The 13,929-nt window shown below is 32.8% G+C and overlaps 2 protein-coding genes across 2 annotated transcripts; one reads left to right on the top strand and one right to left on the bottom strand.

The window, feature by feature from the left end:
- Positions 1–629: 629 nt before the first annotated feature.
- Positions 630–1,666, top strand: LOC126690837 (dof zinc finger protein DOF3.5-like). The gene has a single exon (XM_050385963.1). It carries the CDS (start codon positions 732–734, stop codon positions 1,542–1,544), a length of 813 nt encoding a protein of 270 aa, XP_050241920.1. The 5' UTR covers positions 630–731; the 3' UTR covers positions 1,545–1,666.
- Positions 1,667–7,562: 5,896 nt separating this feature from the next.
- Positions 7,563–9,188, bottom strand: LOC126692275 (E3 ubiquitin-protein ligase PUB23-like). The gene has a single exon (XM_050387816.1). It carries the CDS (start codon positions 8,917–8,919, stop codon positions 7,699–7,701), a length of 1,221 nt encoding a protein of 406 aa, XP_050243773.1. The 5' UTR covers positions 8,920–9,188; the 3' UTR covers positions 7,563–7,698.
- Between the last annotated feature and the right edge of the window lie 4,741 nt (positions 9,189–13,929).

The following is a 13,929-nucleotide window of genomic DNA, read 5'->3' as shown; positions in this document are numbered from 1 at the left end:
AACACCGACACCTTGTATTAGCCTACGGGGACTGTGAAATATACCCACCTGCCGTACGCTCTTAACGGCACCACGAAATCCCAACTTGTCTATTAATGCAAAATCTATCAGATCTCTCATGTGCATGGCCATGGCCATGGGGTGCATAAGCATTTCGAAGACCTCCAATACATGCACACTCATGTGCCCCTTTCCAACAAGTTTTACCCCTACACTCGTTCTCTTGTTGGACAAATTTTAACCCTCCTACTCATGAACTAATATTGTTATTAAGTACTTCCGAAATACAGTTTACGTCATATTTATTGATAAGTGTAAAACAGTTAATATTAGAATTAATATTTTCATATTAATTTATAAAATTATTTCATGTCTTTAAATTAAATGACTCGTATTTATTGATGTAGAGTGCCACATTATTATATCTTAGAAGCATATAATAATTATGTCATTATATGAGTAAAAAAGAGTTATATAGTTAATTGTGATAAGTATTTGAGTATAAAATGAAACACACATATCGAGATAGATGATTTTTATACTTACACTTATGCATGGGTTGCATAGACGTTCCTAGTACCCCCATATAACTACTCTATTGGCAGTATTACATTCCTCTCCAACTGATCCTTCTCTCCCCTAGCTCCACAAAGGGAGAGAGAGACACACACACAGAGAGTGAAAGAAAAGGCTTTTTCTATGAAGTGTATTAGATCTGAGGCAATTGGGTCATGGAGAGAGGATGGAAAACAAACGTAGAGGTATCACCAAACTGTCCTCGGTGTGGTTCTTCCAACACAAAGTTTTGCTACTACAACAACTACAGCTTAACACAACCAAGGTACTTTTGCAAAGGCTGTAGAAGGTATTGGACTAAAGGTGGATCCCTCAGAAATGTACCTGTTGGTGGTGGCTGCCGAAAAAATAGAAGGGCTAGCAAGTCCTTAAGGCTATCCAATGATGGTGTTCAGTCAAGAAGTTTGGCTTATGGGAATCTCAAAAATGACCCAATGGGGCATTCATTCAAAGGGAATTCCATGGTTGAGTCCACTACTAGCTCATCAATGATGCCTGATGGTTCACATATCGACCTTGCACTTGTTTATGCCAACTTCTTGAATCAAAAGCCTGATTGCAAGAAAGACTTGGAGTTGCCAGAATTGCCTGCAGGTGATCATCATTTTAATTCAACTTCAGAGTTTTCAAGTGTGTCAAATACAAACTTGAATTCAAGTACTCAACTAGAAAATGGTTTTTTTGGATGTCACGCTAGTGTTTCTGAGCTGCCTTTGGAAAATTGTGTTAACACCCAGATGTATTTATCAAGTGAACAATCTATAAGGCATGACACAAGCAATTATGGGTTGCCACCATTGCCAGGTGAAGCAATAGTCTCCCAAGAAGTATTGTGGCCAAGTTCTCATCAAATGATGGTGAATCATGCATTTCAAGAAACGCAGCTGCTGGGACCAGAAGCACTAGATCCAAATTCCTTGATTTCTAATTGGAGCCCATTCGATTTATCAAGGGATGATACTTTCTAGAGGACATGAGAGGAATGTGATTTTCTTCATCTATTTTCTTGTTTTTATTCACTATGATTATAATTATGTATAGATTAGGATGGGGAAATTACCATGAAATAATAATCGTAAAATGTTTTTATTCCCACCCCCACCCCAAAAAAAAGAAAAGAAAAGAAAATACAAATCCAATTTTGCGATAGCAAATACACCATAATTCCATATTCAACTATGTTATTGAACCTTTTTTTTTGTTTGTTGGAGAATCAACAATGTTATTGAACTCATGAAATACACTGGAATTTACATGAAATCTTGATATAACATATTAGACACCATCTTAATAAAATAAATTTAAACCTTTAGCTGATATGGGTCCAATTTTGTGCTAGAGAGCCTCACTTATTTGGAACTCCTCTAATTATGATTGTTTTCTCTCTCCTTCTCACACTGAAGTACATCAAGTGGGTGTTCATCTACTTGCTTCTCTAATTTTTGGAGGTGTTAATTAAGGCGTTTTCCATATTAGAGGAGGTATTAGTGATCTGGCATTTAATAGTTTCCAAAAAAGATATCTAAAACCTTTAAAAGTATAAACAATCGGGAGGGTGTATATCATGTTCTTATCATTAGCTTCTTTTCAAGTTAGGTATATTTAAAAGTCAGTATTTGGTAAAATGGGGTTTTCTAAGATGGAAAATTAGTTTTTCTATGATCATAATTTTTGTGTTATAATTATTGTCACAATTCTAATGTGGTCAACTGTGAGTAGTTGTATATCACTTTTACATTGATCCATAATTTTTTCTCTATCACTTACACAATCAAATCATCTTTGATAATTTACCATACTATGGACCTCAAAACTTAAATGAAATCTAAAAAGATTTTCCCTTAAAAAGTTATAGCCTTTCAAAGCCATAGCTTTTTAAAATTATTTTCCAACTTATTGAGAAAAACATGCTGCTTAAGCCACATTTTTTCCTTGGGCCTCAAAAGGTCCAAGTTTAAAAGCCGAAACCCACAAACCAACAAAATTTAGGAAAATTAGTCCAAGTCATACTGCAGACAAGGGAGTCCAACATGGCAGAACAGAAAGATAATATCAAAAGGAGTCTAATAGAAAATCCACCTGTCTCAAGTCTGCCACAAATGGGTCACAAGCCTCACAACACACAATTATATCCGACTCGCAAAGAGATTATCTAAAATTGAGAGGCTCAACAAAGTAGCCTAAGCCTGCAAAGGAACCCTACCTGTTATAAACAATGGGAGGTGAGATTTAATAGGAAGTGGAGGGAAATCTGTTGAAGTGGTTGTTTGCCACACCTTTTGGGTGTTGTGTTTGTAGGGAAACACACACACACCATAAGGATGAAGGCAAGTCCACCACAATTAATGTGCATGTCAAGTCCATTTACACAGCCTTGAACTGATGATAGCCCACTAAGTTGGCCCCTATCATCATTCATTGCCCTCAACCAGCAATTTTGTTTTTATTAAAGTTGATACACTTGTGAATTCTACCACAACATACCTTCTATTATGCCAAGTTGGTAGCAACATAATAGAACCCAAAGACCCATTTTTAGGAGTGCTAAAACTTCCCTATCTCACAAAGGTGGTTGTCTAAATTCATGACTAGGGTATTGCACAATGAAATATAAGAACCCCCACGCATGCAGTCTCTAAAATCGTTAGTATATACTTTTTGTAAGTGTTACTATAGCTAGATGCTTATGATAAGTCGACTTTGTTACCTCAATAGTCCACAAGTAGTATTTACAACTGTTCTAACAAAATTTAGGTGAGAAATTAGTAGAATCCTAAAAAAACACAGTAATTGAAAATTAAAGGATAAAAGACTCCAATCCTGTGTATATAGACTTGTATCACAGCAAATTTTTAAACACATAGCATGATAACTCTATTGTTTTGTCAATTTGCAGAAGATGTTCTCTAAAAATTGATGGTAGAGAGTGGTTTTTTGAGTTCTTTATTTTGTTCGGTATCCTAATTTTCTTAGTCTTAATTTGCTTCGATAGTCCATTTAGTTCTGTGGTACTCGTCTTTCTTATTTGAATAAAGCACTTGGTCGTAAGGATGTCTTTTTCTTGTCTTAATTTTGCTGGTGGCTCATAAATACATTGACCCCCATAAAAATATGATTGTTCACTTGTGGACCTGCTTTTAAAGTTTACTCAATAGCAATTTTTTATATTTTTTTGACTTTAAAAGTTACAAGTTAGAATCATTCTCAACCCTATAAATTTAAGGTGAAGACAAAGTAGTAATTTGCTGTAGGAAATTTATAGATTTTATGAACCACATGTTCTTGGTAGCCGGCGGTCAAGACCACATTATATTATTAATTCAACCTTGAAAAGTTTAAGGGTGCAAACATAAGATTCAAATTATTCTACTGTTTCTTCTTTTTATTGGTTCCTCATTACCAGAAAAGTTTAAAGATTAAATTAAATTATCGCCTCTGAGTTGACGTTGGCAAACTTGGCTTAGAAACTTAGAAGGGTTATCAACATTGAACTTAGTGCAGTGCATGATCCCAGAAAAAGCACATGATCCAAGAAAATCACTCCCTAAAATCACCTTCGAATTAACAACTAAAAATCCTCTTAAGTACAGGGTCCAAAAGTTTGATCAAATCCAATCTTTGAAGGAGCTAGCATGAATATTCACAATATATATACATATACACACACCAACCCAGTCATGCAATGTTATTTTATTAGTAGTTTAATACTTGACATATAGATTGCTCATCAAGTACGCTGCTTAGCATCGTGGTTGTTGAAGTGAAAATTAAATTTCCTACCTTGATTACATCAGTAGCCCCTTGATTTGTACGCAGTACAACTATAGCTTGGATTGCACAGGCAGGAAAAGACGTGGTCACCATCATATAAATGACTAGTATAACATAGACCACTAGTTTACTATTATGTGGGCAATATATTAATTATTGGCTTGGGTTCAGGATAACATATACTAGAAGGTGGTGTTTTGAGAGTTTCTTTTGTTTCAAAAGTACCAACAAACATGATTTGTGAACATTGTTAAAAGGACTTTGTCCAACCCAAATGGCTAGGACATGATGTGGGGGATGGTAGTAATTATTAATTAGGGATGGTGATAATGTAGTTTCTTCCTTTGAAATTAATTAAGGAAGGTGCTGGAAAACTCATTCAATTTAAGGCCAATGGGGGCAACAAAATGCAATCCAGTTCATCGATGAAAAAAGTGAGTTTTGGTTACTCAATTGGTAAAGCCTCTTTAATTTGACGATAAAGGGAAATCATCAATAAATGGGTGTCATAGCATGCTTTTATACTGGACAAGAACTACAATTTCATCCCTACTTGTTCACACAAGCCCAAGTTTAAGCTTTAGCTTGGTTGTCGGTTGTGTATTTGCTCTTTGTTTCAATAAGAATTTTTAAAGGTTATAATCAATTAGAAAATTTCAAACCTGGATAATTATAGACTGAACTTAAATTAAAGTCTTCTATGAAAATAGGCCATGAGTCATGCGTGTGTGATGTGGAGATTGAACACACGTCTTTCACTAATAATATTTCAACCACAATTAAGCTTTACAGATTACATTATCTTTAGGTATATGAAACTGCATAAATATACGTATGGTCAGAGGAGCCAATACCTATCGTAAGTGACAGTAATAGGCGCAGCCACGCAGGACTGATTTATCTTCCTCAGAAAAGAAATAAATGTGGCTGATGGGAATATTCAAAAGCTCTCATTCTCAATTTTTTCTCTAGTGGGGTGCTGGAGTACTTGGACAAGTCCTCAATTACATTTATATGAACGAGAATATATGGATCCAAAACCATGGGTTTGATGTTGGCCATTGCAGTGCAGCACTAGGACGTCAATAATTGACTCATGCACTGAATATATGCATATCTCTTTTAGTGTGAGATACTCATATGTTGTGAGAGGAATGATGTATATATTTGATATATGAGATACCTTATCGTGGGATAGAGAACCAAGAACAAATGCCTAGATCTAGATTAGACATGGCAAAATAGGTTAGAATTTTTCTGACTTGGCCTGAAAAATACCCGACCTAAACTCAATTTTTTTGACCCAAAGCAAAAATGGGTTGACCCGTGACTTGACTCGCATTTTTACGGGTCAACCCGACCTGAACCATTTTTAAAACTTTTTTTTTTGGTAAAAAAATAATAAAATTAAGACAATATTGGTTTAATTGTTTGTTGTGACCTTTAAGGAAACAATTGAGACATATACATAACTGCATACAAATGAATTGAAAGATGAATGGTTGAGCATTCTGTAATGAGTAAAAATTTTTAGATATCAAATAACAAAGTACATGCCAAGATAATCTGGTTACAGTAGAGTTAAAAATATAGATTTAAAATTGTAGACATGTGTGAGAAATATTGATAAGTGTGAAAATAGTGAAGCCAAAGTATCAAATTAACATAAATTATGAATGCTTAAACCTATTGTTTAATAATTTATGTTCAAAATAAATGGCTTTTCAAAATAAATTATGATATTTCTTTAGAGTGTTTGTTGCTTAACAACGATATGATATTCATAAAAGAGATCATGTATAAATAAGTAAACAATCAAACTTTAATGTATATTCTCAAACTGAAATAGAGTGTCAACCACAATTGATAATAGATTATAAAATTAATTTTTAAGATTATAAATTTCTTATATGTTTTTATTCTTTGTCAAATGATTTATTCAATAAGTTATTTGTAATTTTGTTTTATATTTTGGGATGTTGATATTGTGTAGAAATAAAACTTGTATATTTGTTTTACTTATCTATGTGTTATTTTGTTTTAGTTAGCAATGCTGAGATTTTTAAAATTTTAAAATTATTGAATAAGTATTAATAAGTTTAACCGAGTTCATTCTTGATATAAGTGGTGAATTTAAAGTAATGTATTTTACATCAAGTAATTTGTTGCATGACTTTCCAAATGGTAAGTATATGTTTGTATTCTTTGTCAAATGAGTTATCTAATAAGTCATTTGTAATTTTGTTTTATATTTTGGGATGTTGATATTGTGTAGAAATAAAACTTGTGTATTTGTTTTACTTATCTATGTGTTATTTTGTTTTAGTTAGCAATGCTGAGATTTGTATAATTTTAAAATTATTGAATAAGTATTAATAAGTTTAACTGAGTTCATTTTTTATATAAGCGGTGAATTCAAAGTAATGCATTTTACATCAAGTAATTTGTTGTATGATTTTCCAAATGGCAAATACATGTTGTTTTCTTTATAAAAAAAATTTCATGTGAAAAATACGAGTCAACCCGATCCGACCTGCAACCCACTTGATCCAAACCCGTTTTTAACCCGCTTAAAATTATCTGTTTTGACCTGCAACCCGTTTGACCTGCAACTCAATTGATCCAACCCGAACCCGATCCGACCCGCCCGTTTTGCCATGTCTAATGTAGATGCTAAAGAATTTTCTGAAATACAGTTGTCCTCAATAGGGCTCATGCATTGCAAATTTGCAAGCAAATTCTCCTAAAGCTTTCATGAATAACAAATTTGGTGGCAGCAATGAAAATTACGCAAAATGGGAAAATGACATACCTTCTAATTATCCTTTGGAATTGCGATGAACTATTGAATTCATACACCATAAAATGCTACCAGAATAAAAGAAGCAATGAAAATAGAGAAGAATCAGACTCAGTAGTAGTGCTTACATATCTATGTTCTGATACTTTGCTTTCTCCAAGAGAAAGGCTCTTTTTCGTTAACATGAGACCATTTAAGAATGTTCTTCCCATGATATTCCAAGTTTTAAACAATTTCTACTAGGAAGAACCAAATTAATCAATCCATAGAAAGAAAGAGTAAAAGAAAAATAAAAGGTAAAAAGCAATTAATCCTAAGTGACAAATCTTGTGAGTTGCAAGGATATTAAGTACTATAAGGCAATCGTTCAATTTCCAAAAATAGAAAGAAATTCAATCTCACATCAAATACTTGGTTAACTTCAAATTCTTGCCCATGTATAGTTGTTTCATTTCATCATACAATCAATTATGTACAAAAGACGGGAATAACTAAAAGTCTAAAAACATAAAAGTTACAATTTTCTGTCTCCCTCTCAAGAAGGGTATGAACTAAAGCAAATTGTTTGGTAAGCATGAACAACTTTTCCATGCCCTAGCATGCAATTTAAGTATCTCCTTAGCTTTTTCCCTAGCCTTTTCTCCACAATCCACTTGAAGTGTCAAACACAGCTTTGCCACAACGCCAAGCTGCAACATTTCTTGAAGCACAATCGGTGTAGCTGAGAACTTTGAAATGGACAAAAGAATTCTCACAGCCCTATCACTTGCCATCTGAGAAACCCTCAGAATCTTCTTAGACACAATGGCTAGCCCTGCCCCGTGCTTCAAAAACTCGGCCCGTCCCTCGGCACATCCACAAAGCATGTCCAACAACATTAGCACCATCTCACAAGTCCTTCTCTCTGAACAATCAAGAAGACGTTCAATCAAAACCGAAACAGCTCCGGCTTCAACTGCTTTCACTTTATTCCTTCCCCAAGGACAAAGCTGGACTAGTAATTGTAGAACAGCTTTTGAGGCTTGCTGAGAAATCTGGTCTTTCAAGCCTTGGACTAATTCGACAAAGAACTCGGTTCTTAGAGAAATAATTCTCATTGGTTCAGCCACTTCAATCATTGATTTCAATAACAAAACCGCATAAGCACGAGACTCGTAGTTCCCATTTTGCATGACCCGTAGCAAAGTTTCAATAAATTCACCATTTTTACCAATAAGACTCTTAAGCCCAGCTTCAGAGACTCGGAGATTATAGAGCATACCTAGTGCTTCACTGATTGCTCTTGTAAGGACTTCAACCCCATCATCAGAAACTTGTTCCAATGTATTGATAGTCATAACAATTGAAGCTAAGAACTCAACCGCACCAGCAGCTTCCATGACGCGCTTATTGGTTTCACTTTCTGAAGCTACAGAGCGCAGCTTTTGTAAACACTTTATCTTCAACTGTGGAGATTTGGCGTCTTTGATGAGCTTTGCTATCTGGGTCTTGTTCATTGGAGGCTTCGGTGTTGGAATCCTTTCGATTCCATAGGAAGCATTCATGGTACACCATGATTGGATCAAGCGCCTAAGAGTGTGGTTTGGCGTTAAGTCACAATCAGCTGAAAGCTCTTGTTTTGTGACTGGACATGTATTCTTTTTCCCTGCAAACAACCATTTCTCTATGCTTTCACGGTCGTAGGTTATGCCCGTTGGGACTATAACTGGGTCTTTCATGATTTCTAGAGAGATGGGGCAGAGAAAATATGGTGGAACATCAATCTCTTCCATTTTAGAAACTAAGTAATAAACAAGTTTGAGATGAAACAAAAGTGGTTTAGGAAAGCACTTGAAATGAGAGGAGAAACAATTGAGGAGTTTTGGTTTTTGTGTTTGTTTGGAGAGTTGTGTGAATTGGTGTGAAGAATTTGGAAGTAGAAGGAGAGATAGGCGTGCTTATATATGCGTGTGGAGGAGTGACTATTGAGTTTTTCAAAATGAGAAAGTCAAAACACGGAAAATAGGAGCGTTGAGAGAGAGAGATGACTTTCTTTTTTTGGGTTTGCAAAAAATAGAGTTAGAGAGAGAGAGAGAGAGAGAGAGAGGGAGAGATATGACTCTTCAACCTAATTGAAAGGCTCAAGAATAAGGAACTTTACCAAGTCAGGAATGGGTGGTGCATGTTAATTGTTGGCTAGATATAGTGTGCAAAGGTGAATATTGCACATGTATATATGCAATATTGAATGAAACCCTTTTGACTTTCTCTATCGGTCTTTAGAATTATGATTTCTTTTTTCCTTTATTATTTTTTATTTTCTTCTCTCTAAATTAGCAAATCCTAAAAGCTCGTGCTTTTTAAAAAATGGTAGCGGCTACTTGCCGACAAAAGGTAGTGGAAGGCAACGAAATTTTCTTTATCATCATTATTATTATACTCATAATTAAGTACAATTATTTATTTTGGGTAATGTTAAATTGAGGCGACGAATTCACTTCTTGGCTTTTACTTGGCCTAAGTTGTCAAACTAATACCCCTTTCGGCCAATTTGCACTTTCTAGGGTTTTGACGAAGTTGCTTCAAATGAATTTGTCCACTTAGATTTATTATTTGTATATGATTTGGATTTTGGATGATGATGATGATATATTTGTATATGACTTGAATAATGATCGATGAAGGGAATGGGAGTGATTGATTCAATGTTGCATTTGTCACCAGCCTTGGAGGTTATGCATTATAAATTTATAACCATTTGAACTAGTGTATATTGAAGCAAATTAAAACATTATTTTCCTTGATATAAAAAAAGGGGAAGTTAGTGTCCTTATTAGTGGTCAATCATGTATAGGAAGTAGTTGAGGAACTGTAATTGGTTTCAATCTCCAAGTTTTAATTTAGTAATCTCAAGAAATCAAATGCTTCAACAAACATGTTTTTGTTTTTTTGTTTGGGGGGGGGGGGGGGGGGGAATTAGTAATTTCAAATTTCTCTAATATATATATGTGACAAACTACTACTTGTTTAAAGTTTTAGGATACATAGTAATTTAACATTACGTCAAAGCAAATAGTTACAAAATTTGAGTACTACTTCAACATTATCCCACTTTTGCAAATTAAAAAAAAAAAAAAAAATCTATGTGTTAAACCTTGTTTATTGAGAAAGAGATTAAATCAAAAAAAGTATCATATGCATCAGGTGTATGCATTCAACTTCTTATAGCCTGTGACAAGCATCCGATAAACAAAATATCCATACATGAGGAAGAGTGTTATAACAACAATTAAATGATTAAATTTATCAATATTTGTCTACTTAAGTTTTTAGGAATAAGTGGTAGTTTATAAAATTAAAATTAAAAATAATATTTTTTTAAAAAAGAAGAAGAAGAAGAAGAAGAAGGAGGGAAGGACAAATTGAATCTATGATTGTTAACGTAATTGCTGAAGCTCAAGACTAAGAAATCGCATGAACCAAGGTAAAATTTTGGATTATTAAATATTTTTTTTTATCCAAAAGTACGACATTGTTGAAATTGGTTTGAAAAAGAAAATTAACTTATGGCAATATCAGAGAAATTTGAGAATCACCTTTCTTCATTGTTTATTGTTTCAACTTTCAACAACCAATAGTAATATATTTCATTGTCAGAGTTACATGGCTGCCTATATATGATCAGGTATCTTAACAAGTAAAAGGTGAAATATTACTATAGATTAATTTTTGGATGCATTCTGTAAGTCTTTTATATTCACTTGCAAATTGTATTATAAACTCCAATCCCTATCAAAAAAAAGAAAATATATAATTTATTTGTGCTATTTTTGTATATATCTTTTCTCAGCATGATAACTAAACTAGTGAATAGTGATGGATATTGTGCCACTTACAAGTGTACAGTTATACAAACTAGCAAAAAAACATAATGAGCCTCCGTGACACATAATATTATCATATTATCTATAAAATGAATTAAGAAAATTCAACTCTAGAACTCAATTATCAAATTTAATACTTAATTCTTAAATACAGAATTTGTTTCATCAGTTTCACATTGTTGTTAAATAACCTAAAACGGAACATTAGTCTCATCTAATTCAATTTTACAACCATCTCAATTTCCCACCAAATCCCACCTCTAATTAAAAAGATAAAAGTAAAAAACTAAAATTACTTGTTTGAATCCAATAAAAAATTACAAAGGGATCGAGTAGCAAACAACTTGACTGACACGAGGAAAGAATTTGTGATTGATTGAAAATTCAAGTTTTAAAAAAAAAAGAAAAAAAAGAAAAGTACAAAACCAGCAAAAAACACGTGTTCCAGTCTAGAAAAAAAGCCATAGCCTAATTAAAGCAATCAATTTTGGCTTAAATTTTGTAGAACGAGAAAAAGGAAGAAAAGAAGAAGAAAGTTGAAGCGTCCAAAAGAGTGCAGGTATGGCGTGACGACATTTCTAAATGGGTGGGCCACGAAATACTAATAATCCACGTGGTAAAACATAGACCCAAATGGTCAGTCAACTCAGAGTTATTAAGTAGTAGGAATAGTAGTGGAATGCAACACAGGGCAAGTGCAACTCTATCCACTATTTCTACCAAAAAAAAACTCTATCCACTTGCAAAGGTGACACAAAAGTCAAAGCCGCCAAGCCAACTCAGTGACTATTGATTGGCTAAGCATTTAATTGAAGAGTGTAATGATAACTAAAAGGCTGACCTGTGTTTGTTTACATGTACATCCACCTACACGTATTGTCTAGCGTTTTTGGGCTGGCACACGACTTGAGAAAACTGTGATTGATAAGCCGTGTGCGCGCAGCGTAGCCGTTACGCCGTATATCACTAAAGTTCAGAGTCTTCAGACAGTTTAAGATCACATTTTCTACGTCTTAAACACATGCCCATATTCCACGGAACGGTACCTGACGAGGAGAAGGTGTTCGTTATTTGGTATCAAATAATACTACGTAAGTGAGTCGGTCATATTAAAGTCCAATAAATGAAAGATGCATATGTAATATAACTATATCAACATTTTATGTTTATTTCTCATAGGTGTTAATTAGGAAAAGATATTTGGTATCATTACAATATGTTTGGTTCTATATATGTGTGTGTATGTGTGAGTTTCATAAACAATTTTTTTCTCATCCCATGTTAATTAAAAAAAAAAAGAAGTAATACTATAGGTTCACAACAAATCTTAAGTGGCAAAATATTATTAGAAAGTAAAAAAGTAAAGTCAATGGTAAGTCAAAATTAGAATCGATAACAACTTACTACCTAGGATTTATTATAAAATTTTTGTGAAAATATTATAAACATAACATACTATTTTTTGTTAATAAAGTTGTGCTACAAATAGGTAATTATAAGTGGACCATGTTACTTATTTACCATTTTACTAAAAGACTTCTACCTGTTTAAAATTGTTGAATCAGTTTAATAAGGAAGTTAGTTTTTGTTTAATTTTTTTATATATCATAAAATGACTCAATAATTTTAAATATATGAAAATATTTTAGTGAAATTGTGAACAAGTGATGTGGTGCACTATAAAAATCATATTTTCTCGAGTTTCACACAAATATATTTATAATATGAGTAGAATTCTATATAAAAAAATTAATAAAAAAATAAAAGATAAGTGTTTGAATTAATATTAAAGTCAACCATTAATGGTTACATTTCTATAATTCTATAAATTATACAAATTCCTTACATTTCTGGTTAGATATGGTGGTCGGTTAAATATTTAACCGACCACCACATGTAACCAGAAATGTAAGGAATTTGTATAATTTATAGATTATTGATATTTAATTAAATAAAAAGCAATAAAAATAAATACCATGGACCTGACTTATCTAAAATCTGAATAAAAGTGGATCACACTGAAGAGTGAAGACGACTTTGAAATTTAGTTTCTCACCAAAAAAAAAAAAAAAGACTTTGAAATTTCAACATAATCACCACCGTACTATCTTTTTTCTCAAAAACAAAATGATAATAACAATCACCACCGACGTGCATCCACCGAAAATTTGTCTTTAATTATTCTTTATGACTTTTTTTTAAAGAATATTCTTTGTGACTTTTTAAAGAATATTCTTTGTGACTTGGCGTCTATCTGGAACAACTCAAAATTTTCCTCTCTTTTTTAAGTATCACGGTGGTTAGGAACTTGCTTTTCCTTAAGGTTTTTTTTTTTTTTTTTTTTTTTTTTTTTTTTTTTAATTTTTTTTAAAAAATGTAATCTTATGTCTATTTATTTATTTTAGATATAATGTCTAATTTAGTGATTGACTTTATATATGTCAAACATAAGACCCAATTTTTTTAAGTCCCTTTTTTTTGTTTTTCTCTCTTTTTTATGAGAATTTTTTTTCTTTCTAGAGACTGTAGAGTAGGGGTGACAATTTGTGTTCGTGTGTCGGGTTTGTATCGTGTCAACTCATGAGTATCTGACTATATAGGTCAACACTAATCCGACATATTTATTAAACGGGTTAAGATTCATTAATCCTATCATGATCCCATTTATTAAACAAGTCAGTCGTGTCAACCTGTTTATTAGATTTTATCAAAATGAAGAAAAAAAAAACAAATAAATATTTTTAATATAAAATCCATAACTAACGAGTAATTGCATTATAAATAATCATTCAAAACTAAAATATATTCCAATATCACAAATAATCAATCACAATATGTCAAAGAAAATAAATCACAACAACTAATAAGCTTATATACCAAAAGTTTGAAGGGTATATTGGTAAAATGTCATTTAATTAA

Source organism: Quercus robur, chromosome 7, assembly GCF_932294415.1.
Source record: "Quercus robur chromosome 7, dhQueRobu3.1, whole genome shotgun sequence".
In the NCBI taxonomy this organism is placed as follows: domain Eukaryota; kingdom Viridiplantae; phylum Streptophyta; class Magnoliopsida; order Fagales; family Fagaceae; genus Quercus; species Quercus robur.
The sequence above is the reverse complement of the archived record's forward strand: the minus strand, read 5'-3'. Positions and strand labels throughout refer to the sequence as shown.